Source organism: Melospiza melodia, chromosome 16 (assembly GCF_035770615.1).
Source record: "Melospiza melodia melodia isolate bMelMel2 chromosome 16, bMelMel2.pri, whole genome shotgun sequence".
Lineage (NCBI taxonomy): Eukaryota > Metazoa > Chordata > Aves > Passeriformes > Passerellidae > Melospiza > Melospiza melodia.
In genome coordinates, this window is record NC_086209.1 from 11,696,153 (window position 1) to 11,723,395 (window position 27,243).

The window sequence follows — 27,243 nt, forward strand, 5'->3', positions numbered from 1 at the left end:
ATGCAGGCTCACAAATCGCTGTCAGTGCTCACTTTCCCTTCTCTCCCGGGAGAAGCTTGTCATTATCCAGTGAAAGTGTGGGGGCTTTAAAGCAGAGATAGTATTCGTTTCTTTTAAGTTGATGAAATATGCTTGAAAGAATTACATGATCTGTACTTAGCACCTCTCAGCCCAGGGCATTAGAGTGATTTACAAGCAATTAAGGAGCCTGCTGGGAAGATGCTTTTATCCCCATTTTGCGGATGGGATGTGGAAAACAGAGGCTGAGGGCCTGTTCTTGCTCCTTGGCCATGGACATGGAGATTGCAGATGATTGCTGCCCCCATGGAATAGGGCACAGACAGCAACAGGCATTGCCCCCGGAGCGGAGATCCCGGAGCGCCGAGAAATGCAGCGCTGGGCCGGGGCGGTGTCGGGGCGGCTGCCCGGGACTGTCACTTGCACCCCAGGGAGGAGGGAGATGGGGAGAACGGGGCAACAGAGAGGTGCCAGGGAGATTTTGGCGAAGGACAGAATGTGCTGGAGCAGCTGGACTGGAGGAGGGTGGGAGCTGCTGGAGGCAAAGGGATGGAGAGAGGTGGGGAGAGAGAGAGGTGGGGAGCGGCTCTGGCCGAGCTGCCGGTGCGTGTGCCGGATCTCCCAGAGGCGGGACGGGACCTCTGCCCTCCCGGAGCCGGGGCGGGAGCTCCGTCCGTCCCTCCCCGAGCCCCCTGGGGACCGGGCTCTGCCCTGGTCCCGGCAGCCGCTCCGGCCAGAGCCGCCCCTCGCTGCTCGCTCGCTCCCGGGGAGCCGGGGCGGCCGCGGGCGGAGCGCAGCGAGGCGCAGGCGCGGCGGGGCCGGTGCCGGTGCCGGTGCCGGGGCTGTGCCGCCGCCGTGGCCCGCGGGCTGCGGCGGGAGCGGCGGCAGCATGCGGCAGTCCCTGACTCAGCAGCGCCCGGCCGGCGTGGCCCTGCCCGACTCCGTGGGTGAGTGCGGGACCGGGGGGATCCCGGGGGACGCGGGCTTGGCCGCGGGGCCGCGCGGGGCTCCGGGGACGATCCGGGGCTGCGGCGGCCGGGCCGGCCCCCGTTCCCCCGCCCGCCCCGCCGTTCCCGCCGGCCGAGCGCGGCTCCGGCCGTGTCCCCGCAGCCCCGGGCGCTGCGGCGGGACCCGGACCCGCGGCGGGGCGTCCCGCACGGAGCATCCTCCGGAGCGCGGCCGCTGCCCCCGCAGCCCCAGCGGGGTCGGGGACCCCCCGGCCCTCGCCGCGATTCCCCCTCGCTCCCTCCCAGCGGCCCCGAGCCCGCAGCCCCCGCCCGGGCCAGCCGGGCCGCAGCCGGAGCCGGGGGTCACAGCGAGCCGAGGGACGCGTTTGTGGCAGAAAATGGGACGAAAGGAGAGGGGCTGGGAAGGGGGAGGCTCGGTGCCGTCTGCCCCCGGCTCTCCTGGGGTAAAAGTTGGAGCTGATTTCTGCCTTGAGCTGCTACTCTGTGTCCATTCTTCGCTTCTGGCTTTTCCCCCAAAGAACAAGATGGAGAAGTCGGTCGTGTTTCTGTGCCATCTTGTCCATTTTCTTCTAATAATCGTGGAAAAAAAAAAAAAAAAAGTGAATCAAGGGCAGTTCAAAGATATGCATTATTGCAAACTTTTAAAGTAATCTGGAAAAACCTGCTACAGCCTTGTCTTTAGAGTGGCTTGTAGGGCAAATATAACAAGAGGATGTTTCTGATGCTTAAAAGAAAAACGATCATTCTAAAACCAGTGCCCGTTTGGAGTGCCATGTTAGCTAAAGCAATAGCCAGGCTATGGATGGCATAAATTTCTTTACAGCTGCCTGAGTTCAGCACAGTGTTTTGGATCACCTTGTCTACTTATGTTGTGGTAAGCACTGCAAGTTTTGGGGTATCTGTGTGGGATAAATCCCAGAGAAAAGGCTATTGCTGTCTCTTAAAAGCAGAGATGGCAAAGCTGCCTTAGCTCAGCTTCTGTGCATAAACTGTACCAAGCTCAGGAGCACACAGGAAAATTATCTGGTGGGGGATACTTTCAGCAGAAATTAATGTCGAGGGAGAGGATTTTGTCAGAGCAGCCCTACAGCAGCTATTAGAGAGATACTGGGTATGAGTCTGTATGCTGGAGCAGCTGCAGGCATCCTTACAGAAGTACAAAACCACTTTCTCTCTACACGCATAGCAAGGTGTTTTCTGAGAAGGAAAAAATGTAACTAATATCCCAATTTAGTGCTGAAATGGAGGTAGTCACATTATCTGCTCACTTTCATATCTCTTTTCAATATCAGTTTAGAAGATTATGGCTGATTTTGTCTGAACTTGAAATAAAAGGTTTTAAATTTTTTTTTGATCTTATGAGGAATATTGAAAAGCTTTGAGAAAATTTCCAGTTGAAACCTTATGTTTATGTTCTCTATTGAATGTTGGTGTGTGGCAGTCCTAAGCCGGGAAACAGCATAGAAATTGAGTGAAAAACACGATGGTGCTGAAACAAATACAGCATCTGTACATGGTGTTTCAAGACGCTCCTTTTAGAGTGGTTTTCGTGGTAACTTTTTGCAGCAGTTGTGGTGGCAGTGCAGGAGCTCTGGCTGGGGTGTGTGAGTGCCCCCAGCACCCCCAGCCATGCCCTGCAGAGATCTGCACCCCCCAGAGCTGGGTGAGGAGCACTGGCTGGGCTCATTTACCCTCTGCTCAATTGCCACCCAAACCACAGCAGTAATCACAAGTTTGGTGATTCTGTGGAAGCAAGATGGATTCATCCTTTCTCACCTTTCAGAACTCATCTGTGTAAGAAACAGCAAATTTTTTCCAGTTTTGGTCCCACTGTTATGGATTTTTAAGGTGTTTATGGGACACTTGCATTTAAATGGTTACATTGAAACTGAAGTGTGGCATAATGATGGTATTTGTGAGGCAGTACATAGAGAATGGTTTCATATCTTAATGATTTTTGAGTGATTTAGAAGCCTAGGTTTTCTATTATTAACTTATTTGGCAGATGTAGGAGAGTAACCCCAAATGTGACCTGCAGCAAACAGTCACATACCTTTATCTCCAGCCTGTAAAGAATGGCTTGAAAGACTAAGGATCATTGATAAAATACCCAGCCTGAATCTTGGGGTTCTCGAGCAGTTATTTAATATTTTTTGTTTGAAATTAGCAACTATCTAGCTATTTAATTTAGCTATTAGCAACTGTCTAGCTTTTTTTGTTTGCTTGTTTGAAATTTGCAACTATATAGCCAGTTGTCAGGCTCCTTGCTCTTAGGACCAGTGATGTCCCAGTGGTGCAGTCAGACCTGTGCTCTGGAATATGAGCAGAAGGGTTGTGGGTAGAGAGCTTTCCTTCCAGAGACAGCAGGTCAGTCAGAAAGGAGGGTGCTTTATTTTGTTTTATAGACCTCTCTTGCCTTTTGTGTTGGAATAGATGACCTCCAGTGGTCTTTTCCAACCTTACCCTTCTGTGATTTTGTGCTCTCCATCTGTTGGGTTTTTAAGCCCCAGGTTTGGCCCTTGTCTGTGATTTCAAGCTCATCAGAGGGTGAAATGACCCAGCCCTGTGCCCATGGCAGCCCAGAGCATGGAGAGGGAGCCCTGCTGCCATCAGCACAGCCCCTGGAGCTGGAGCTGGAGCTGGTGTGGAGGAGCAGGGGAGCTGCTGGGCTTTTCCCTGGAGAGGGAGCTCATTTGTAGAACCTGTGTGGGTTGGCGTGGCTGCATCATCGCTGGGTTAAAGGATCTGCTGGGCACAAATACACAGATCCTACAGAAGGGCCTGGGGGCACCTGGGTGTGCATCTGAGAGACAAAGCTGCCCAGCAGGGCCTGCTGTGCTCCTTTCTCTGGAGAGCTTGGACAAGGAGGTTGTGCTTGGCCGGACCAAGCTTTCCCCCAGGGCCTTTCTGTAGGTGTTTCACCTTCACCTCGCTGTGCCCAGGCTGCCAGGGAGATTCCCAGGGTGGTTTCTTTAGGGAATGCACTCTGCAGTGGTGAAAGCTGCTCCTTGTCCCTGAAACACGTTCCTGCCCTTCTCTGAAACCCCCAGAGAAGTTCTGGGAGCTGGGAACAGCTGGAGAGCCCCAGGCTCTGGGAATGGGATTCAGGATGGCCCAGCAGCCCACAGGGATTCAGGCAGGGACCCCTACAATCCATTATCCCCCCAGCCATTTTGCAGGTGCTGGGTTGTATCTACGTAATATATGGAATATGATCAAAAGGATTGTTCTACAAAGTGACACAAAGATGGCAAAGCACATGCAGACCAAACACACCCTGAAGATGTTGCTGAGTGTGGTGTCACAGCCAGCTTTCCTCTTGGCTGGTGGAATCACTCTTTTATGTTTATGCTCATTTGGGAGATCTATAAATATAGAAAAAAAAAAAAACCCTCATCATCAGGCAGCTGTACATGAGTTTTACTAATCCACAAATTCATTATTCAAGCATCTAAAAATACCTGGTCCTTGCTGAAAGTAGAGGAGAAGTGGCTGTTAGTGGTGATGTCTTATTTGCATGGAAAACTGTGGATGCCTTATGATTACAGTCAAAATTCCCCTCTCAGAACAAGCAGCATGCAGTGGGGTTATTTAGCCTGATGCAAGTAGACAGATCAGAAAGTATATAAATGTCTAATGTGAATATTTCTCATTAGCTCAATTGCTCCAGGCTAGAGGGGCTGGGAGACTCCAGTGTATCTAAATGAGCTTTGCAGAGCTGCAGCTCTTAAGGCTCTCTCCATCTACGTCAGAGCAATGTTAGTGAAGGTGAAAAGTGACAGGCAAACCCAAAAATATTCTCAAGCCAGTAGAAGGGAAATTCACCGTGGCATGGTTGGCAGTGGGAGGAGAAATTTGTGGTCCTGTGACTCTCCCCAGATGGAATCAGCAAATTCTGTTGTGTGTGTGTGTGTTTTTAGGGTCGTTCAATAGAAGAAAAAGAAATTCCCTCTACGTAACTGTGACTCTCCTCATTGTGTCAGTGTTAATTCTAACGGTGGGCCTAGCTGCTACAACAAGAACCCAAAATGTGACTGTTGGAGGTTATTACCCAGGGGTTATTGTAAGTATAGAACTCCTAGGTAGGTCTAGAAAACTTATTGCCTACAAAGTCCCTTGTAATGCTGAAAATGTTGTCAAGGGTGATTTTGTCCTGAATATTTTGCTCAGCTACTTCATTACCATCTGATTTATTTGTTTTGTTATTATTTTGCACCTGCTGCACATTCCCATGCAAAAATCCCATCCAAGTGGCAGCTTCCTCTGAGCTTAGGTAATAACTTGATTTTGAGCTAGTGGGAAGACAGATAAATATATTTTATGTCAGCTGAAGCAACTTTAGAACTTCTTTGTTTATGTAGATCACACTAAGCCCAGGCAGAAGTAAGGCAAAGAAGGACCTTACTGCCAAAAGCAGTTGAGAGACCAGGTTTTGAAATACTGGTAACATGAACTTGTGGTCATAAAGTTTCCTTGTAGAAGTGTTTAGCAAATTGGAGTCCCTGGATGAGGAGCTGTGGCAGCTTGCCAGGGGAGCATGTACATCAAAGCCACGAGCACATCCATTTCTTCTTTTTTTGTTACCAGCAGCTGAAAATGGGAAAGAAACATCTTTTAGCTTCACATGGCTTAATTTAGAGAAGACCACAGGTGTCCAGCCTTCCTGCCATTAGATGTATGCTGTCTTACAGAAGCACGAGGGGCAGGTATGTCACAACCCTCCTGGCAGGAGCAGAGGTCTAATAAAAGCTGGACAGCAGTTCCTGCTCTGTTCCTGTGCACATCTAGGATATGCTGAAAAAGAAGCACTGAACTACAATCAAATTAGGTGTCTCAGCAGATTAAATGCAGCCAGTAGCCCCAGCCAGAGGCTCCTGGTGTAACAGCTGTAGGATGCTGCACATTTGATTTGGAACCTTGAATTTGGAGGCATGAAACCATTCCAGAAAACCAGGTGGGGACTTGTTCTTGTCTTATTGCTGTTTGGCTTATTTGCCATGCACTGCTGGTCTCAGGGAGGTTTATACTTTCAGTGCCCACGTTCTTCTAAAGCCCCTTTACAGCCATTGCAGTGTGGATCGTGCTTAAAGATCATGTTGGGCCTCTTTGGTTTAGGGTTTCTGGATTGTCCCAGTATCTCCTGCATTTAGGCCTGATCTCTTTTGAAGAGAAGTGGAATGGAAGGAAGGTGTTGGGAAAGATGACAGACTGGCTCCAGACTCTCCCCACCTACTCTGCACTGTGCCAGCCTGAGCTGAGCCTCGTGCTCCAGAGCAGGTCCTGCAGATGATGCAAATGGGCAGAGTCTGCTGCTCACGTCCCCCTGACATCTCTGAGCTATTTATGGCCCGGGAACGTCAGCATCCCTTTCGCTTTTCTGAGGCTTTGTCTGCTCAAGGAATTAATGAAGTCCTGGGCTTGGGAAGGGCGATGAGTTTCTTTATTCAGAGGCACCCTGGCAATTTGTGTTTGTCACCAAATTCCCCACCTGGGTTCATTAATCTGCTCTGTGGAAATGTGTGATGACCTCACCTGTCTCACTGCTCAGGGAAACATTGCAGTGTGCTGCTGGGTGCTTCAGAAGGTGCTTAAAATAGCTGATGTTTCATAACAAGCTGGGATTTCTCCCTTTACTGGGGAAAAAGGGCTGGCTGCAGTGAATGACTGTTCCCTGAGCTGTCCTCAAGCAGATAGAGCCAGAAGTCTCTTTGTGTGCTGGGTGACTTCTCTGTGTGGAGCAGTTCCATGGCTGGAATCATCTTATGGAGCACAGAATCATAAAGTCACAGGATACTCTGAGCTGGAAGACATCCATCAGAATCATCAAGCCCAACTCCAGGACAGCCCCAGGAATCACACCATGTGCTTGAGGCGTTGTCCAAATTCTCCTTGAGCTCAGACATCAGATGTCTCATTGCTGCCATGCCTAAACCACTCTTCCTTCTTTCCTCCTTCAGCTTGTGCTTCTTGGGCAAGCACCTCTTGTGAGAGGAGGAAGATGCAAAGATGTTTGCTTCAATGCAGGGGATTATCTTCCCAGGCCTCTGCTTCCAAAGAAGGACAGAACCAGGCACTGGAGACCTCCCACACATCAGTAGGGTTTTGTTTGGTTGGGTTTTTTGAGGGTTTGAAGTTGTTTGGTTTTTTTCCTCTAGCAGCTCAGTTCCTCATTGATAGAACTGGAGAAGCTGAAGCAGAGGGTTCAGTGACATCCTGTATCCAGGGTGCCTTCACCCTTCCTCCATGACCACCCAGACCTTCCCGGCTGCATCAGGGAATACCTGAGCTGTGTCTGTGTGGGAAATGTCCTCACCTGTGCCGGGATGACTGCGCTGGACAGGGGAGCCCAGAGCACAGCAGTGATGTTCAGCAGATGCCCAGGTGCAGAAGAAAAGGAGCCCTGTGGAAATGAGGCTGTGAGATCTGTTGTTGTCTCCAAGTTGCAGCAGCTGCCAGAATCTGTGTGAATTACTGACCTTTCTTGGGCTTGCCCTGGCAAACCTCCTCTGTGATGGTTCCTTGCCAAGGATGTTGGCTTGGGGCTTTACAAAAAAAAGCACATTCACTTTGTGTCCTGTCTTCCTTTCAGACAGATATATCAGGGGTTCACATCCACCAGCAAATAAATGATGTATCTGAGGAGCATTACTGAGATCTCTTTGTCCCATCCGTGGAAGAATGAGTAGTTCTTCCATTAGTGCAATGAGAATTCCTGTTAATGAGAATCCACCAATTTATTTGGTCTTCACCTGCTGGATGTACAGACTTGCTCTAATTTCTTCTTTTTGAATTATCTTAAATTATCTAAAGCATTTCACTTTTTATTTTGAGGCTGCTCTGAAACACCACGTGGATATTTCTCTTAAAGCTCAAAGGACACAAAACATTTTTCTTGAGCATTTGCCTTGGGTGTGTGTTACCTCACAAGTTCCTTCTGCTAAATATCACAGGATTGAAAATTACACCTGGATCTCCCAATTTTTTTTTGCTTGGACTTGAACTATAAATCTGTTACTTGAGGAAGGTGGGTGTGTTGTTTGCCTGAGCTAAATGATAATCCCAGGAGCGCTGGCAGGTCAGTGTGGGGCAGTTCAGCAGCGCCCTGGGTCTCTGCCCTGCCTGGGGTAAGCAGACCCTGGCTTCACTGTGCCAGCTGTGGGGACAGGGCTCTGCAGGGGCTCAGAGTGCCAGCCAGGCAGTGGGGGAGCAGCAGCCTCATCAGCTGCTCCACTCTAATCCCTGCTGCTCAGCCAGCTGCCCTCCCTGCCTGCAGCACTGCTCCAAAGGCTGCTGGGCTCAAGCAGGGCAAGGGGAGACTGAAGCCCAAGTTTACATCACATCTGTGTCTGCTGATCTCTGCACGTGCCTCTGCCTGTTAGCACTGGATTCATCAAACCTTTGTTTTCTGTTCCTGCGTCTCAAAGTACTGATTCCAGGTTAGTTGACTCATTTTTGAATCACTACAGCTTGTCTCATGCCTTGTTTTTCTTCCTGGGGAGTTGGCCAATTACTGGGCATTCTCACAGGGATCTTCACTGGCCCTTGCTCTGTTGTCTGGATTTGCCTCTCTTTAGCATGACAGATCCAGCTGTAGGACTTTTCCTGTGTTTCTCATTTTGCCAGCCCATGGAAGTGGAGTTGAATGTGCTCTACGCCAACCAAAGCCCTTTCTCAGTGTGACAAATTCTATTTTTACATCTCCCCTCTTAGTCCATGGTTCCTGCTTGAAGACCCTGTTTCTGTCCTGGCTGAGGTGTGCTCTGTCCTAGAAACTTCTTAGTGTAGATTAAGGCTATGGAGAAGGGAGGTGGGAAATTGCTCTCCTGGCTGACTTCAGTGAGCTGAAATGAGTGTTGTGAGTTACAGAACAGATGATGCTTTAGCTGCAGTGCCTTATTCTGTTGGGCCAGTTCAGCTCTTCTGGTAGAACAGCCTGGCTGATGCATCCTCACCCCTGGAAATGAGGGAGGAGTAAGAGAAGACAGGAAACTGCTATATCTTCCAAAATATAAATTTCCTTTATTTCATGCTTCACATTGTGGAACTCTCAGAGTTGAGAGCTGAGGTCGTTGCTCACAAGCTCAGTGAGGTCACAGAAACCTGGTCCTGCAGGTTTTAGTGCACTGGTCCTGCTAGGTTTGCATCTGGAGGCTCCTGGGTGTTTGTAGGGTTGCTTCAAGACCCCAATGCACATCCTCATCCACCAGCCATTGCTCAGCACTGGGGGCATGGAATTCAGAACTCATCCTTTTGGTTTTACACACGCTTTTAGTGTCATATGTGGCTACACCTGATATTTCCTGCTAGTGAGAGACTCCACTGATTTCTTGCTGAAGGAAAAGAGCTCACACATCAGCAGAATGTTCTTTTGCTTCTTCTGGATTTAATTGTGTTCTGTCTGTTTGAAAAATATGTTGGGTATCATCCTGAACTAAATGCTAACAATACATTGTTTTTCAGCTTGGTTTTGGGTCGTTCCTTGGAATAATCGGATCAAACTTGATAGAGAACAAAAGACAAATGGTAAGTTCTTTATAAAAACTTTACTTAAAAAATGACAATAACTCAAATACCGCATGTAAAGAGTATTATTTTAGGTTTTCCTACCTCTTCCAGGGTAGTGTTGCATACCTCCTGAGAGCTGGGGCTGGTTCCTGGCAGCCCAGGAGCAGCTCCCTGGGCACTCTGGCTCCTGCCTCGCTCAGGAGAGCAATCCCCCAGGCCCTGGCAGTGAGATCCCTCCAGCCTTGCTGCCCTGGGGCTGGGCTGTCCCTGCAGCCTGTCCTGCTGCCTGCTGGGGCAGGGCTGGAGGGGCTCAGGGCTCAGGTTGGCCCTGTGTGCTGCTGAACGAGGCCAAGGGAGGTTCTGCAAGGGCAGATGGGAGAAATTCCCGTCCAAACCCAGAGTCTGCCTCGGTGCTGCTTTGCTTTGCACACAGCAGGCTCCCTGCATGGAGGAGAGGGTGAGGCAGACTCTCCCTGCAGGAGATGACATTTGCCTGTCCCACAGTCAGACAGGGTGCCGGGCAGGTGGGTTTCCCAGTGGATATTTGTGTTGTTTTCACCCTGGCTCTGCAAGAGCAACACATTCCTTTTCTTTCTGCCCTAGCAGGGTTTCAGCCTCTTGCTCATCATGTATTAGCGGCATGTCAGTGTCTGTTTGAGCAATGACCGTATTGTGATATTGTGCCAGTCCTGGGCTCTTCACAGGAGTGCCCACGAGTGACAGTGCGGCTCTGGCTTGTTTGATTATTCTGAAGAGCCCTGGGTGGCCTGAGCTTATTCTTTTCATCTCTCTGTCATTTTGTGTCCTAAAAAACATTCATGACCCAGCTTTGCAGGGATTGCATCACTGCTGCCTGGGCTGGCAGCGAGCTGTCTCCACTCTGATGGCAGAGAGGACACGCAGGAGCTGTCACTCATTGTCCCTGTGCTTTAGTCACATGTCCTCCTTACCCAGGAGCACTTCATAGTGGCAGCTTTGTCCATTGCATGTTTCCATGATACCACTGGCCGTGGAGGATTTATTTTTTACAACCTCTCTGCACTTCCCCTGTGTCCTGCTTTGCTAAAAGGCAGCCTTGGCCTGGCTTGTTGTGCAGCTGAAGGCAGAAAAGCCGCAAGCAGCTTGTGCAGCTGTGTTCTGGTGCAAGTGCAGCTTGTGCAGCTGTGTTCTGGTGCAGTTCCTGTCTGAGAGGTGACAGAACACCTGTCTGACCCTGGTGGGTGTGAGCAGTGGAGGGAGCCAGTGAGGCTGATGGGGAGAACTCACCTGCAGGAGCACTTCTCACTCCCCCAGGCTGCTGACAGAGCAGACCTGCAGACCTCTCTGGGTTTCCCACCCAGCTGCACTGACTTCCATGCCATGCCCCAGAAAGGAAGGGAGATCTTTTGTGCCCAGGCAGCTCTGGCACACACCCACTGCCCCCTCAGCACTTCCAAGTGAGGAGCCAGCAGTTTACATACTTTTATGGCAGTCAGCTGTGCCATGGAAGAGTAGGAACCAGCACCTTCACAGCCCATCTGGGGCTGGACCATCACCTAAAGGGCACCTCAGCCCAGGACACTCCTGCCCTGTCCAAACCAAGTTTGTCTTTTGCTGTCTGGATGCTGCTGGGTGTGGCTGACTTCATCTGGAGTTACACCAGTGAGGATCAGTCAATAATAACTCACAGCTTAGAGAGGGACTTCTGCTTGCTACAGTAACAGCATTATCAACCCCAAATCAAAAATAATAATCTTGTTGGCAACTTGAAAACTGGGATTTTAAAAATTAATTTTGTCAAGAAAATTAATCCACAAACACTAGAGATTTATGTCCAAAAGGAGACAGAGGAGTCCTGTAACTTTATTGAATAAAGGGAGAGGCCATGGGTCATTTCCCCTGGGGTCTCTCAAAATTTTTAGGGGACTCAACCTCTTTTTTATCCTCATTTCCCAGCCTCATTTCCCTCTCTCTTTCCCCATTGGCTGAGGTGCATGAGAGGTATTAGATTTCCCAAAACACCTAACACCCCCTTCTAATGTATACCCCCCTGTTTTTCTTCTTCCTTGTGTCTCTGTTCTTTCTCTCTAAATCCAGAGATTTAGCACAGTCTCCAGTAACAGTCTGTGTCAATTAGTGGAATTCCTATGGAATTTATGGTTCCCCCCATTGCTTCTTTCTCCTCTCCATATCTGGCCTTATCTACCATCAGGCCCACAGTTTGTTTGTAAAGACATTCTTCTTAAAGATATTTCTTATTATTCATTCCTTTCCATTTGTATGTTTCTATTTGCTGTTTGATTTTTTCCTTTACCATAAATTCACAGTGTTTGGTTTTCAGGCTTTTCTTTCTTCTTTCTACATCTGAGAGGGAGAAAACTGTATGTAAATAAAGTGAGCATCATATACTTACCTCTTGGTAGGGCTGTTATGAAAGTATCGTTAACTTTGTATTTATTTTAAACTACCATATTAGCAGCTCCTGTCCTGAGCAGAGATGACTGACAAATTCCCTAATTGTATATATTTAGTGTTTGGCTCACTTCCCATCTCTAAGGCTCATGCTATTTAGGGCAAATATCCTCTTTCATGTGTGTATGAAACAAAGGACAGCAAACCTTGTGTTTTCCACTAAAGGTGGACTTTCTGTGCCTGTGTGGTTTCCCTGGTTTGGTAGTGAGACAGTGAGCCTGTAATGGATGGTGTGAGTTGGTATCCAGGCACGCCAAGGGTGGGGCAGAAATGCAGGAGTTCACAGCTGACAGAAACAGGGTCACTGTGGGATCTGGCCCTGGAATACTTGTCACCTGCTGCCATCTGCAAGTACTCTGTGGCACAGCATCCAATATTGCAGTGGCAGCCTGGTGTGGTCACGGCACCTTCACGTGGTGCCTGGGATCCTTCCTCAGCCTGCTCTCTCTGCTGCTGCAGTCCAGCGAATGCTGTGCCTTGAATGCTTGGCTCGTCTAGAAAACCATTTTATTTTCTCTCATTTTTAAGTAAACCATTTCCACTGCCTCAAGTGAACCCTCTGGCATCTCCAGTCATTGTTTGAGCTGATCTGGTCTGTACATGAGGTTACTGGAACAAGATCTGTTCTCACCTAGGGAGATGTAAATAACAGTGTGATTAACCTAAAAATCCTGAGGTGTTTAAAAAACACACATATGATCCTTCTGGATTGTATTTGTCTGGGGGTTGGTTTGTCCTTCAGAGAGCTGTAGCCTTGAGCAGTGGCAGGAGCCAAGGTTTTCAAGCAAACTTAGTACCTGGATCTTTAAAACAAACACCCCCAAGTCAGGAGACCTGAGGTATCTGTCAGTGCTGGCCAGACTAACTCTTAGCTTTGTATTTGGGCTGTAGAGATTTTTACTATTGCTTGCAGTCCCCCATGACCAGAGTCACCTTTGTACTCATGGAGAAATAGTTCTTACAGCTGCCAGCAGCTGACACTGGAAGGTTTCAGTCACCAGAGTTGGAAAGCCACCAGGGAGCATCCTGTTCTTTACACTGAAATACTGTCAATATATTGAAATAATGTGTTTCAATATATGTGAATTGATATTGAAAGCTGTCCCCAAGCTGCATTTGGTGACCCTGGCTGTCTGAGTGCTGTGCTTGCCCTCCCTCTGCAGCCCTGCTGATACCCCCAGTGTGCTTTGGCAGAGGATTGGGATCAGTGCTGGGAGCAGCTGGGCTGAGTCCAGGTGTGGCAGGGGCTGTGTCAGCGCTGCTGCAGGCTCCCCCAGCTGAGCAGGGCTCTTGGCAGAGGTGGTGTTTGAAGTGGCATGGTGGGAACAGACACTGCTTCTCGTACCTGGACTGGAGATTATTTCTGCTTTACCCGCTGAATGCTTTCACCCTAATCTTAATGGGCAGGATGGGGCCACTGGGAAAGGGTCGTGCCTGGGTGACTGCCCTTGTCAAGCTGCAGATGGAGGGAAGGGTCTCTCCAGGAGCTGGATGGACTGTGCTTGGCACAGCCTGGCACCAGGAGCCCAGCCAGGCTGGGAGGGGGTGCAGCACCCATGGCATGGGCTGGGCTCTGCCCTCTGCTCTCATGGCTCTGTGCCTGTGCCTGCATCCAGGGGCTGCTCCCTGAGGGCACAGTCCCAGCAGAGAGGCTCACACTCTGCAGTCTCTGCATCCTCACAGCTCAGAAGTGCTCACAGGAGCAGCTCCCCACGGCCCTGCAGGGTGAGGAGAGGAGAAATCCTCTGTCTCTCATGGGGAGAGTTAAGGACAGCAGCAGCCAGAAGAGGAGCTGTATCCTCAGCTCAAGTTTAGCCTATTGGAGTGATGAAGAACCTGCATTACTCTATCAAGTCCCCAGAGAGCCAGTCTGGCACAATGCTCCTACGGCTGCCAGGGCAGACACACACACCCAGCGCCTTCAGCCAGGGCAGGCTGTGCAGCCGGGCCAGCATCTGGGTCACTGCTTGCTGCAGGGCTCATCCCTGTGCTTTCCACAGCCCTGTGGAAGGGCACTGATCTCTCGGCTGTGGGAGGCAGGTGACACTTTGCTTTGTTTTCCTTTCTCAGCTGGTTGCATCGATCGTGTTCATCAGCTTTGGTGTGATCGCCGCGTTCTGCTGTGCCATTGTGGACGGCGTCTTTGCTGCCAGACACATCGTAAGTGCTGCCAGGGAAACACAGCCCTGCAGTGCTTGTACTCTGAGAAAACAACTGATGGGTCTGCAAGCCTGGATCAGCCCACATCCAACCCTGTAAATGTGTATCATGTGCCGAGTGCTGCTTTAAATCACAAGCTTTAAAAAAAATGTATCATTTAAAAAAAAAAAATTTAAATGAGTGGGAAGCACTAAGATCTTAAAGCTTTTCTTTGGGTTTTTTCTTTTTTTGCTTTATGTGTTTATTGAGTATGAGAACACTTAAGACGTAATGTGAATTACAGCTCTTGCCAAGGGACAAGATATGAGCAGTAGCATCTATTTTGTTTTAAATGTTGGCAGAGCTGGTTCTTAATGCAGAGGGAATCACTGGATGCTGTAGTAGAATGAAGCAATTTGATATGAAGCTCACTGAAGCATTACAGTATAAACAGGAAACATTTGCAGTAGGTTCTCAGTTTCCATTTGGTGACTTAAAAAATTATGAGCTACTGCTGTCATGACCAATCCCTAGTAGAATGGGATGTGCAGAAGCTTTAGTTATTAGTATAGAAATAAAGACACAATTCCATTTCAGCTTTTTGATTGAAATTTTAACTGCAAATAGTTTTTTGTCCTGCAACTCTGCAGTTTGATGACTTTTTTTTTAAATTCTTGGCAAAAAGGGAATAAAAATACAGATTTGGAGTTTATTTGTATGAGAATGGAAAGGAATCTCAGAAGGTCAGAATTACCCATGAAATGGAAACTCCCTGTGTCAGCTGGCTGGCTATGCTCTTTGTGAAGCTGGCCCTTCTTTCCTGCCCCTGAGTATTCCAGTGTGGAAGGGTGGTTGGAGGCAGGATTTGCTGGCAGAGCAAAGGGCAGCTCCTCTCACGTGTGTGATGGGTGTCCGTCTGTCTGTCTGGATGAAACCAGCAAGTCTGGGCCATGTCTGATCCCCTTTGGGAGGGTGTCACCTCGTGGGTTGGGCTGTGGCACCACCTGGCAGCTCCTCCTGGCTGGCACTGGGGGTGGCTGAGGCACCCAGAGCTGAGCAGCTGTGGTGACAGAGAGAGGCTTTGGTTTGTGCCTCTTGATGAATAGATGGGCTGTCGGCCTCACTTTACCGCCTGACAGTCCAAAAATGTGACCACCTTGCTGAAACGTGCTCCTGCCATGCCAGCCCAAGGCATTGTTCCTGTTGCCAGCTGCCGCCACTGCCCTGCCAGCCCGGGCTTGGCTCAGGCACCTGGAGAGCCGGTCTGGCTGCTTCTGGGAAGGGCTCGCTGATGTGGATACCGGTCTGGCTTTGCTTTCCATGGGGCTTTGCCTTGGAGATACAGCTGCCACAAAGGGAGCCATTAATGCCTCCTTGCAGGCTGGAATGTTGATGATCCTCCAGAGCCTTCCCACAAGACACTGAAGAGTACAGGAAGGACAAATTTGTGAACAATTAATGGAAAATTGCTATGATTCAGCAAGAAGAGCCCTCAGAAATAGGTCAAGCAGACCTGGGATGTGTCTGTTCAGTTCAGGATGGCCACTGCCACCCAAAGAGCCCAGCTCAAGAGACTGCTCCTCCCATGCTGGCTGTAACGATTTCATGGCTCCAAGGACCAGGGTTAAACATCACCCAGGGCACTGAGGTGGGGGCTGCACAGCTCTGGCTGCACTGGGGTGCTGGTGTGAGATCGGGGTCTCTCTAAAGCCTGTTCCCTTCCCCAGCCCCTCTGGTGAGTTTGGTTTGCTGCAGGGCTGAGCCTGGTTCTTTCTCCCCGCAGGACCTGCGGCCGCTGTACGCGGGGCGCTGCCAGTACTACTCCAAGAGCACCACCCCACCCGAGGTGAGAGCAGCCCCTGCTGCGCCTGCCAAGGGCCAGAGGCTTGGAGCAGGGGCAGGAACCTGCTCCAGCGTCCTGGAGGGGGTGGGAGGCTGGGCCTGGGGCGGGAGCAGGGCGCTGGAGCGCTCGGGAGGGGGGTTCTCCATGTAGAGAACAGAGCAGATGGACAGAAGGGGGTGTAGGATAGGAAAATTCACCAGTTTCTCTTGGTCTTCAGGTGTGCATCCATAGGAGCTGGGTGGTGGGTTAAGGTTTCAGACAGTAATAATTTCTGTGTACTTGAGCAAAAAGTACCAGTCTCTGCACCTCTCCTGTTGTCTTCTCCAAAGAGAAACCTGCTGGGATGATCCTGCTACATGCTGATAGTGTGTATGGATGTCTGCTGCCTTTGCTGAGCACTGATTGTCTCTCAGAGCTTTCCTCACAAGTCCACAGGTAGTTAGGTAGTTCTGAATAACCATTTTACACCAAATTAGAAGGCCTGCTTGAGGGTGCAAAGTTAAATGCTACATATTTAACTGTGTAGTGGGAGTGGTCCACTCTCTTATCAGGCTGAGGACTGTCCATGTGTGTTACCACCCTCAGGCACGCACAATGAATACTTTGGTCAGTTCTGCAGCACTATTGGAATCTGCTCTCAGTCTGGGCCATGCTGTTGACAGCTCTCTGCTCTGCCTTGCCCTGGGATGAGCTGGGTTGGTTCAGCAAGGCCCTGGCTGCTGGCAGGAGTTGCAGAATCTCCTTCCTCTGCAGGCACTTGCTGTCTGTGAGCTCCCCATAGCAAAAGGAAACTGCTCTGCTCCAGCCGAGCGCATCTCTGTTCCCATAGCAGGGCTTTGTGAGAGCAAGATAAGGAAGAAAAAATCTGCCTGGGGCTGATGTGGAGATCACTGAGAATTCTACATGTAGAGCAGGCCAGACAGCAGCAGGAACTGTCTCTGGGGATGGTGTCGTTCAGTGCTTTATGTGGTTTTTTTCTGTGTTCACGCAGGCGGTCTGTCACCCACAGCGCCGTGCCCCCTGCACGCCGAAAATAAAAACCAACACCTGCTTCTGCTGTGACCTGTACAACTGTGGGAAGTAAGCCAAAAATGCCACTCCTCGTCCTGGGAAGGGGAGCGGTGGTCATGCTCCTTGCAATAGCTTGCAGCTCGTTTGCAGGATAGCATCAGTTAATGGCAGATGTGGGAAGGGACCTTGAGCTGTGTTTGTTAGCAAGGAGGAGTCCCAGACAAAAGCTACCAAGTAAAGGTGGGTGTGAAATACACCAAGGCCATCCCAGCTATGGGTGAGCCCAGCTGGAAAAATGAGAGCGCAGGAATCTCCATGACTTTCATGCTTGGTGTCCTCCTCAGGTTTTCCACCTATTGAGTGTTGCTTAACACCTCCCTTCTCTGTTGGCACTGGGTGTTGTTTATAATTTCACAATATCGAAGGTGCAAAAAACCTGGGACCCTGTTCCTCTTTGCCTTGCCTCCATTCCATTCCCTGCTAGCAGAGAGGAGAGTTGGCAGCCTGGTGCCATCTGTGCCTTCATGAACCAGTGTCCCCTCTGCCCAGGAATGTCTGTCATGCTCTTGTTGCCCGATTGATAAATGACACAAAACTCGGATAAGTTTTGTGGGTGCTTTATTAAGGGCCCGGGGAGCTTGGGGGACTCACGTCCCTCAAGCCCGAGCCCCCAAATTCACGTATGGGTGCTTCCCTCTTATACATGCGATTCATAACAAAGTCTCCAAGAAACAGTTCCCCGTTCCCCTTGCCTGGTCACAGACCCCTTGTGATACATTCCTTGGTTCACAAACAAGATCATTAATCTTCTGCTTATCTTATTCTAAGAGCATTGTATGCTGCCTCCAGACAGGTTAGAATTCTTACTTTCCTGCACTAGTTTAATTATTTATTAAATCCCTAAGACTACCTGCTAGGTTACACACAAAACCCAACACACTTTCAACGGCTACAAAACTACCTTTTAACAAACCAGTTCACACACAACTCACTATAATTAAATATTTTGCTAAATTTCATTTCTTTTCCAACACTCTCACGGGGATGGAAGGTGAGCCAGCACTGTGCACTGAGGCAGAAGGTGGTTCCCAATCAAGAACCACTGCAGAGCAAACACACCACTGAGATCTGGCCACGGTGCCTAAGCCAGCCTAATTTACAGCATGTGCTGCCTATACCTTGTGAGTGTCCAATGTGTGTTAGCAAGGCATTAATAAATTGATTTTTTTTACTGCTGGCTCTTGCCTAGGGCTGTTTCAGGCTTAGGATTTCTCTCAGTACTTAGCTGGGCTGGCCTCCACTTAAATCATTGATTGTGGTGGAGGAAGATCAGAAGCTGCTGCTGGGAGAGGGTGTGCGGCTCCCTGTGCTGGGAAGTGTGATCCTGGACTCTGTAGGACTTTGTGTGTGTGAAAGAGGAGTGAAACTCTTGCTTTCCTTGGGTAGTTCACAGATCACAACCCCTTTTTACTGGCTGAAGGGAGGATACTGATTAGAAATGAACTGATTGGAATGGAATTGAAAAGCTTGAAACACTCCTGTATTTCTTTTTCTTTTGTGTTTGTTGGTATTTTGTTTTTTCCACAGTCCCGGTTCTGGGACCCACCCCTGACCCATTTTCCCCTCTTTGATGAAAGATAATCAGTTGTTGTTATTTTAATCTTGCTTAGTACCACACAAACATCCTGCACAGAGGAGGCGCTGGATGGTGTCTCAGTAGGAGAGGCACGGACACTCCAGACTGGTTAGTGCACATGTAAAGGATGGAAATCATGGCAAACGTGACAGCAATCCTGCTTTCTTTGGGATGTTGGGATCCCTGGCTCTGGCAGAGGGACAAGCCCCTTCCCACTGCTCAGGACACGCTGAGCAAGGCGGGATGCTCTCACTGAGGGATCCCTGCTCTCCCAATCTCCACAGGAACAGCCCTTGCAAACAGCACACACAGGTTTTGTTAGAGGGCCACGCAGAGCTCGGGTTACACAGAAGTTGTGCCAGCCAGCACACCGGTTTTTGTGACCTGTGGTGCCTCGATTCGGATCGAAATCCTCATCCCCTGCAGTGGGCTCCTTAAATGAAATGTGGGAGTAAAAAGGGTAAAGAGGCAGAAGTTGAGTAATCAGCAGAGGAGGGTGACTCTTGCGAAAGGGGCAGTTTCCTGCAGGCCTTGTGGAGCCTGCTGAGGAGCTGAACCTGGATCTCCTGCTTCTTGACCTTAAATAGGAGCCTGCTCTTCCCCCTTTCCTCAAAGCTCTCATGTGCTCTGCGCCTAACCCTGCATGTGAGCCGGGAGATAAGCCATTCATAAGCTCTTGGTGCTGTTTGTCCCTGATAAATATGTTTTCTGAAGGGCTATTTGCTGCAGGCCACTACATCTGATAAGCTGTGCTGAAGGCCAGCCTGTTCCCTACCCGGCAGTCAGAGAGGTCATTCCTGAAGGATTCTGCTGCAAGACTCCAGCCCATGTGCTGCAGGAGTTGCTTTTCCTTTTCCAAAATAATGACCTAACCAGATTTGACCGAGTTTTCTCTCTCTTTTCTGTGTGCGGAAAAGGTTCAGAGTGTGAGCAGAAGGATGAGGTGCCAGGCTCCAGCCAGCCCAGGCTGCTGTGGAGCAGTGAGGGGCTGGAGCTGGAGCTGGAGCTGGGCATGGAGCTGGGGCTGCCTGGTGGCCAAGCCCTGTGAGCCAGGCAGGAGCTGTGCTGGCCCTGCATCCCACCCAGCTGCCCCTGCCTGGGGCTCTGGGGAGCAGCCAGCCCTGCCTGGGGGCACACTCTGACTTCCCAAGGTAATTCCAGGACCGGGCACACTCTGATTTCCCAAGGTAATTCCAGGACCTCTTTGTCCTTGGTAAACCTTCCAGACCTCTGTGGAGGTTTCAGATGAAAGAAATAACAGGCAGGTTCAGACACAAAGTCATTTGTTTCAGAACAGAGCAAGGAATTTGTTTCAGAGCTCCCTTTGTGCAGGGAGATTGTGGATGCCACAAGCACGGGATCCAGGAGGGTTTATCCCCATTCCCTCAGCAGTAAGGCCCAGGTTATCACTGAAATGCAGAATGCATTTTACTGTCCAGCAGTACTGCTTAGGTTTTATGATATGTGGTGCATTTTTTATCATTTCTGTTGTTTTTTTCCCTAATCTAGCAGAGTAGAGATTTCTGGAGGGTACTATGAGTACATTGATGTCAGCAGCTGCCAGGACATCATCCACCTTTACCACTTGCTCTGGTCAGCAACAATTCTGAACATCGTGGGGCTTTTCCTAGGGATCATCACAGCAGCAATACTTGGAGGCTTTAAAGACATGGTAAGAGGATATCAATTTCTCAGTGCATTAAAGAATACAAATCAGGCAAATTGCCTTTAAAAATTATCATGGAAACTATTGGTGTTTCAAAGCAAATTATCTATGCATTACATCAGTCAGGGTGGGAAGAAGGGCAAGAAATAACCATAATGAAAAAGTGGAAGTGATTAACTTTTCTGATTTTGTCAACATCTGAGCACAGTTAGAAAATATTAACAGAATTGGGAGACTGTATTTTCAAAAGGAACCACCAGAGAGGCATTGGCAATACCAGGATGATTGAAAATAAGCTCTCTCTTAAAAATTGATCTTCCTTTTCATAGTGTTCACATTCTACAAGGAAAATTGTGGTGGTTGCTCATTAATTGTTGATTTTGTAGTAGCAGTCTGTGCTTTACAGACTGTTTAAGCAGCTGTGTTAGGCTGAAACTCTCTGTCTAATTTCATCACGGTGCAGAACCTGAGAGGGTGAACTGGGGATCAAAACCAAACTTCAGATAATGAAGAAAATACTGTTCTAACAATGTGAAATTTGAAATATCTTCACTTAACCAGGATGCCTGTTACCTTCCATATGGTTGTGTTCTAAACAGCACAAATGGAGGGGTAGAACTGAATGTTCAACAGATACATTTGGGGCTTTTTCAGTCACTTGTGATTCATTTGGAATAACACAAAAACATTCACACAGAAAAGAGATTTGTTGTCCTGGCTATAACAAAGAAATCTTGGGCCCCGCACTAAGGGTACCTTGTTTCAGTACTCTGAACTCTTTTCAGACTCACCAATATCTTCCCAAGTAAAACAGGAGACACATTCCCAGCTGTGCATCACAGCCCTCTGAGATTTGATCCACACCAGAGAGCCTCTTCCAAACAAAGATGTATGGAAATGAACAGCAATGCATCAAATAACAGAGTAATTTTGAAGTAATGAATAATTTCTCCTACTTGTGAACAAGTAAATCTGTTTTGTGTGAGTACTGGTGTGCACTGAGCTGCTGCCAGCTTGTTTGGAATCTGAAACAATCAGTGGCTGTGGAATGAGGTGACCTTGGAGCGTAGCTGCTGCCTGAGAGGGAACTGGATTGCCAGTTCCTAATGCAACAGGGTTGACATATAAAGACACACAGTGCTCCTTTGAATAATTTCTGCTTTCATTCAGCTCTCAGCTTTCTGTGACTGGGTTTGCAGCCTCATACTCTCTTCCTTTTGTTTTGAAGACTCCTTCCCTGCCTACGCTGAACTGCAGTGTTGAGGATGCACACCCTTCAGTGACCTACTACTCCAGGCCACAGGTGACATCCTACAACTCCTACTACCACAGCACTCCTCACCTGCCTCCCTACTCTGCTTATGACTTTCAGGTGGGCAACTTTACAGGATGTTTCCTTGTTTAGCAGCAAGGTTAAATCCAGGCAGTCTGCAGGACTCTGGGGGCCTGTCTTCCTGTCATTCACACAGTTTCATTTTCTTGGTCCTGCAGAAAATACCAAATTTTTCCTACTAGGCATTGGTCCTTGGCAGTGCTCTCTCTTTCTAAGGCAGTGTTTTCCTGAAATCTGTCCTTGAAGTGAAGGCAAGAGGGAGGATTGCTGCCTGCCTGCCTGCCCATCATTCACTAGTAGAGATCGCATTGAAAACAGGCACTGCCCCTGGCTCTGCCGTGTTCTGAGGAGAGAGGCAAAGCCAGGTGCTCAGATACTAGATTTTATTAGGCCAACTGCTGTGTCTGAGAGAAAGAGAAGAGCTTTTGGAAACAAGCTATTTGAGCTCCTGAAGACTCATGATGCCTGAGAAGCTGATTTGTTGTGGTTATTTTCCACATGCTTCACTGGCCTAAGAGGGGTCCCTGCAAACATCCCCTCTGCTGTAATGCATCCCTTCCTCTTTGAGCTATGGAGCTGTGCTGTTGGAAATGGGGATTTCATGTGAACCTTGCTGTCAACATCAGCTTTCTCTTGTTGTAGCTGAGGACATTTCCTCCTCTGCTCTTCTGACAGGTGGATGTTACAACAGGGGTGATGTTAACACATGCACAACCACCACAACAGGAGACTTTTTTTTTTTAATTAACAAGAGTTTAAGATTTTGGTTATCAACAAAGAGGTGTGCTCTGTGATAGCCACCACGTCCCTCATCTGAGAGATGCATTAGAGGTGACAAAAATCTAAACCTTCCTGGGTCTGCTGCTACTGCCACTGGACAATGCTGTTGTCAGGGCTCCTAAATATAATTGAACACTTAACTCAGAACTTTTAGGATGTATTTGTGAGTAATTTTTGAGATTAATGAAACCTGGGGTGGTCACTGGTGCTGTATAACTTCCTGCAGTTACAAAAATGCCAACCTCAGTGCATGCCAAACCAAGCTTGTTACGAAGTCCTTTTCTCAGTTTCTCAGCAGTTCCGAGCTCTGTCTGACCCAGAGCTCGCCAGTGTGGCAGCCCCAGCAACTGAAGAGAGCTCAGCATGGGTGATTTTCCCTGCTTTATTTCCCAGGCTTTTCCAGCCCTGCTGGAAGCACTGCTGGGCTCTGCTAGCACAGCTCAGCCAGACAGATCAGAGTCTGGGTCTCACTGCTGTGAGCACAGGTGCTGGCTCTGGAGATGGCACAAAAGCTGGGCATAAATTCAACTCATCTAAATTTAATACAGCCAAATCCCTTTTTAACATGAAATTCCAAGTCTGAGCCTTGCATATCACTCTGTTCCAAGCAGAGACTGAACCACCCTGGCCCCTCTCCCCTGACAGCACGTGGAGCAAGCCCGGCCTCTCAAACCCCTTCCAAAGGATGCACTCCCTCTGGTGCAAGAATGCTTCCCACTCATTCCACACATTTTTCACAGGACAAAAACAACACACCAGAATTCCTAAGGAAGCCTGGGCCCTTGAAAAAACCTGGCTTTTACACACAAATCTAAAATGGCAGACCCATTTCTCTGGTTTTTGGAGCAGCTCATTCACTATTGCTACTGGCTGGTATGTGACACCCAAGATTTGAGAGGAACTCATCAGTTTTCAGTTGTCCAGTCTTTGTGAAATGCAGCAGGCACACGGAAGTGATGAGAATTTTTTTAAAATATCTTCAGTTTTGGATCTAAGGAGCCTCATTTTTCAAAACTGTTACTTACAGGCAGCGCTTACTTTGAATACAAGTTATCTAAAGTGTTATTTGTGTGTGGTGAACCTTGAAATGTTGATTTTGAACTGTTTGGTAATGAAGTATGACTTTGATACAACAATTTCCATTAGGAAATGGTTACATTGCAGCCTCTGCTGTCTCCCTGCAGCATTCCAGCGTGTTTCCAGCCTCCACTCCCTCTGGCCTCTCGGATGACCCCCAGTCCCTGTCACCATCCCCCAGCTATATGTGGGCCTCCAACGCACCCCCGCGTTACTCACCGCCCTATTTCCCACCTTTTGAGAAGCCACCACCTTACACGCCATAAAGAACGAGGGAAAGAAGAAAAAAAAAAACATATTTGCCATCGAAATAAGTGTGAACATTTTGTATTTATATTTTACTGTGGGAGGGAGCAGGAGAATCCAGAAGATAATTGCAAATAAAAATATTAGATTGGACTGTCCTTTTTTGCGAGACTTATTTCAGAAGTTTTAACGATGGCCTGTGACAAAGGGGACAGACTTCTGATGTTTTAACGAGTCACTGAGCAGCAGGTGACCTAAATTTCAGCCTCTTTGGTTCATGTAGTCCTTGATTCTTAATCAAGTGATCCAACACAGATGACAGATTCTGGTCTGCCTTACTCCATCTTGTGCCAAGCTGAAGTAAGGGTAGCCAAGATCAGTAGTTGCTGGAGATTATCAGTCTGTGTGAGCTGAGGGTGCTCACAGACAGCACCACTCAACACTGGTTTTGTTTGGCCTTTGGGCTCCAGTTGCTGGGATTCTGGCTGGGAGGACACAGGACCCAGCTCACATCACTTGGTGGCCCAACACACTGGAAAAATTTTGGGGGGAACCATGACAGTGCCTCAAAATGTAACCCTGTTGAAAAGGATAACGTCATAGGATAGCCTCATGCATGTGTAGCAAAATAATCAGAATATTGCTTTTTTTGAGGGGGGGCAAGCTGGTTTTATTTCAGGTTGCTTCTTAAGATAAAAGATGGAGTTGTCTCTGTCTGAATTCTGTGTAAGTAATGCTGACGTCAAACAGTTTGGGTGGTTGCACTGCCTAAATTTTCCTTGTATTCCTATAAAAAACATCAGGAACCATCTACAAGTCACTGAAACAGTGCAGTAAAAATATTATTTATTAATTTATTTGTTTGTTTATGTTTTCTGTGGTTGGGAATTTCTTTTTAAGCCTGTACTTTTAACTTTTTTAATGGACTGAATCAGCACCCTGAATAAGCACTGGTTTAGTAGCTGTATTATGGGCTGCACATAAGGAACATCCACTACTAGTTCTCCGAGATATGTGTCTCACACAGATGAAATTCAACACCCTGTAATATAGGACAAAACTGAGGAATTTGCAATTACTGTTGTGACTTTCATTTAATCTTCAGCTGATGACTGTGCTGATTGATCTAGATTCCAGCAGATTTTGCATGCATCTTGCATAACAAAAGGTCAGCTTTGATATGTGACACACTGACCTCTAAAGTGTGGTTCTACTGCAGGAAGTGATTTCAGATGACAGTGTTCGGATCTGACCTGCTCAACCTGAGCGTTCTCAACTGTTCACTTCAGGGATAAAAGCAACATTAACATTTTACTCCTTATTTCCTAAAGATACCATTTCCTTGGCATCAGTTTGTTGACCCTAATCCTCAGTTGCCTTCCTGTACTTGCAACTGATGCAGACAAAAAGGTGCCTAAAAGTTAAAGCTGGCTTTCAGAATCAAAATGGAATACATGCTGGTGGGTTGGGGCAGAATCCAGTTGGATTTTAAGCTGTGGCACCTACTTTTATTCTATAAAAAAATTCAAATGCTGTCAACATGAAAAACAAACACTGAAGTCTCTGATCTCACTTTTCAAAGTACACCCACACTTTATAATGCTGTTTTTAATCCTATGCATTTGCAAAGCCTTTAGGCTAGACTATGTATTAACTTTATCATCTCCACTGTCAAATGCTAATCAGTATATTAGTTCATTAAAGGATGACACTTTATCCAGAAGCAAGCGTGACTTTTCTCCAGTAAGAAGGGAAATTAAAAAAAAAACAGCTGGAGAAAGGAAGGCAGCTCACAGGATTTAAAGCAGTAGTGTATCATATCGTGGTGGCATTTTGTTTTACTATAGAATGTTGAAGTGCAGCTCCTATAAATTTGTGTACTGGAACTAAATTTATATACTGGGGCATCCTCCATTTTATATTATATTTCATGAAATTAAAGAAATGTAAAGAATCTCTTGATGAAGAGCTCGTGGGCAATTTCAAAACAGACAGTACTCCTCTTGATAAAGCTCCCCACAAAACTAGAATCAGAAGGGCACATTAATTTAGTATCAGAAAACATTTTATTGCTTTATCTTTGAAATAAAAGCCAACAGTCCTGTCCCACTTCTGACAAACACTGTACCATTTGTGCCTGTCAATGAAATAGGGCTAGAAGGACTTAGGGACACCACAGGACAGGACTGAACATCTTGAAGAGAACATAACTTAGTGGGATGAAACAATCAGGAGATGGATTGTGTCACTGGTTTTGAGTTGAAAAATACTAACCTTGGGAAGTTATCCAAATTCTCTTTTTTTTCTAAGGAATATTTTAGCAAAAATTACATTGCTGCTTTAAATTCACTATAAAAGGACAAGTACATTTTCACATTTAAAAACTTACTGGTGGTATTTTCTGTTGAATTACCTGTTTCATTCTGCTTGAGTAAAACAAAGCATTTAATGTAACTGCAACATCCTGCACTGTATTTGTCATTTCTTATGAGAATGTCAAGTTTGTGACTCATATGTACCCTTTTATTACTTTGCCAAAGTAAATAAAATTGTGTGACTTTTGTAAACATTTACCAATTCTATTTTACATTTTAGCAGCCTGTTTTACAAGCATCTTTAAGGTTATTTTTAAAAAGTGAGTAAAATTTACATTTAAAGAAATCAAAGGGAAAAAAAGCCCAACAAACAAACAAACAAACAAACAAAAAAAAAAAAAAAAAAAAAAAAAAAAAACCCCAAACCCCTCTGTTCTCTGTATTTGAGACATATTTCTACCAGGATTAGGAAAAAATTCCTTAAGTTCTGTTTTTGAAGGCGCTCGTGCCCCTGCACTTGATAATTCTGCAGTTTTACCATAACATGGTGCCCTGACCTCAAGCCCTCTAAAATTATTACTGCTAATTTTTCACTTAACACAGATCTGAGTAATCCAACCAGTGCAGTCTTGGTGTCTCCTTTGCTTACTTTGGGCATATTCTGTGCTGGTGATGTCAGCAGAGTGAGGCAGAAGCCCTATGCCAAGGAGATGAAGGCACCTAGAACATAATTTGGTATGTTACTTCTTAAATTGCATTCCTACATGCAATAAGAAGTCTACACAAAGTAAGTGAGTATTTCCTGTTGGCCCCAGGTCACCAACAATGGAACTCTCACAAATCACAAGCAGTCAGCAGCTGGAAAGGAGAGCCCAAACCATGAGTGAGCTGGAAGCACAGCACTGGTCACAATGTACAATTTACTGGTCCCTAGGTAGGGGTTTGTTGACTTTGAGCCCATTTGCAGTGCCACAGTTGGTCAGAATGTTGCACAGCCTCAGAGTTCCCATCAACCCCATCTATCACAGCACTCAGCTCACAGCACACTGGGGCTGTTGAGCTGATTTGCTTTCTTGGAAAGTGTTCAACAAAACCAATTAAACAGCATCAAAACAAACAAACAAAACTAAAGCCCAAATAAGAACACCTTGCCCTGTTCCCCCCCACAGTGGGTTCCCTGCTATTCCCAAATACATGCAAAAGGAAGCTACAAATGTGTTAGACTATAGAAACTGAGTTGCCATCAAAAAGAAAC

The 27,243-nt window shown here is 47.6% G+C and overlaps 1 protein-coding gene across 2 annotated transcripts; it reads left to right on the plus strand.

The window, feature by feature from the left end:
• The first annotated feature begins 863 nt into the window (after positions 1 to 863).
• On the plus strand, positions 864 to 26,240 carry TMEM255A (transmembrane protein 255A). Of its 2 annotated transcripts, none has more exons than XM_063170622.1 (9): positions 864 to 965; positions 4,907 to 5,049; positions 9,447 to 9,509; positions 14,013 to 14,102; positions 15,865 to 15,927; positions 16,916 to 17,004; positions 20,081 to 20,243; positions 21,466 to 21,609; positions 23,535 to 26,240. In XM_063170622.1, the coding sequence occupies exons 1-9, from the start codon at positions 908 to 910 to the stop codon at positions 23,691 to 23,693; spliced, it is 972 nt and encodes a 323-aa protein (XP_063026692.1). In that variant the 5' UTR covers positions 864 to 907; the 3' UTR covers positions 23,694 to 26,240. The 2 variants fall into 2 exon arrangements, with proteins under 2 accessions (XP_063026692.1, XP_063026693.1); XM_063170623.1 differs by having other exon boundaries at positions 20,084 to 20,243.
• The last annotated feature ends 1,003 nt before the right edge of the window (positions 26,241 to 27,243 follow it).

What these genes read in the sequence shown, in the direction of transcription:
- TMEM255A (XM_063170622.1), top strand. Translation starts at nt 908, where the DNA reads ATGCGGCAGTCCCTGACTCAGCAGCGCCCGGCCGGCGTGGCCCTGCCC. An exon ending in GTTATTACCCAGGGGTTATT is followed by an intron (nt 5,050 to 9,446) that starts GTAAGTATAGAA and finishes ATTGTTTTTCAG; the next exon opens with CTTGGTTTTGGGTCGTTCCT. An exon ending in TCTTTGCTGCCAGACACATC is followed by an intron (nt 14,103 to 15,864) that starts GTAAGTGCTGCC and finishes TTCTCCCCGCAG; the next exon opens with GACCTGCGGCCGCTGTACGC.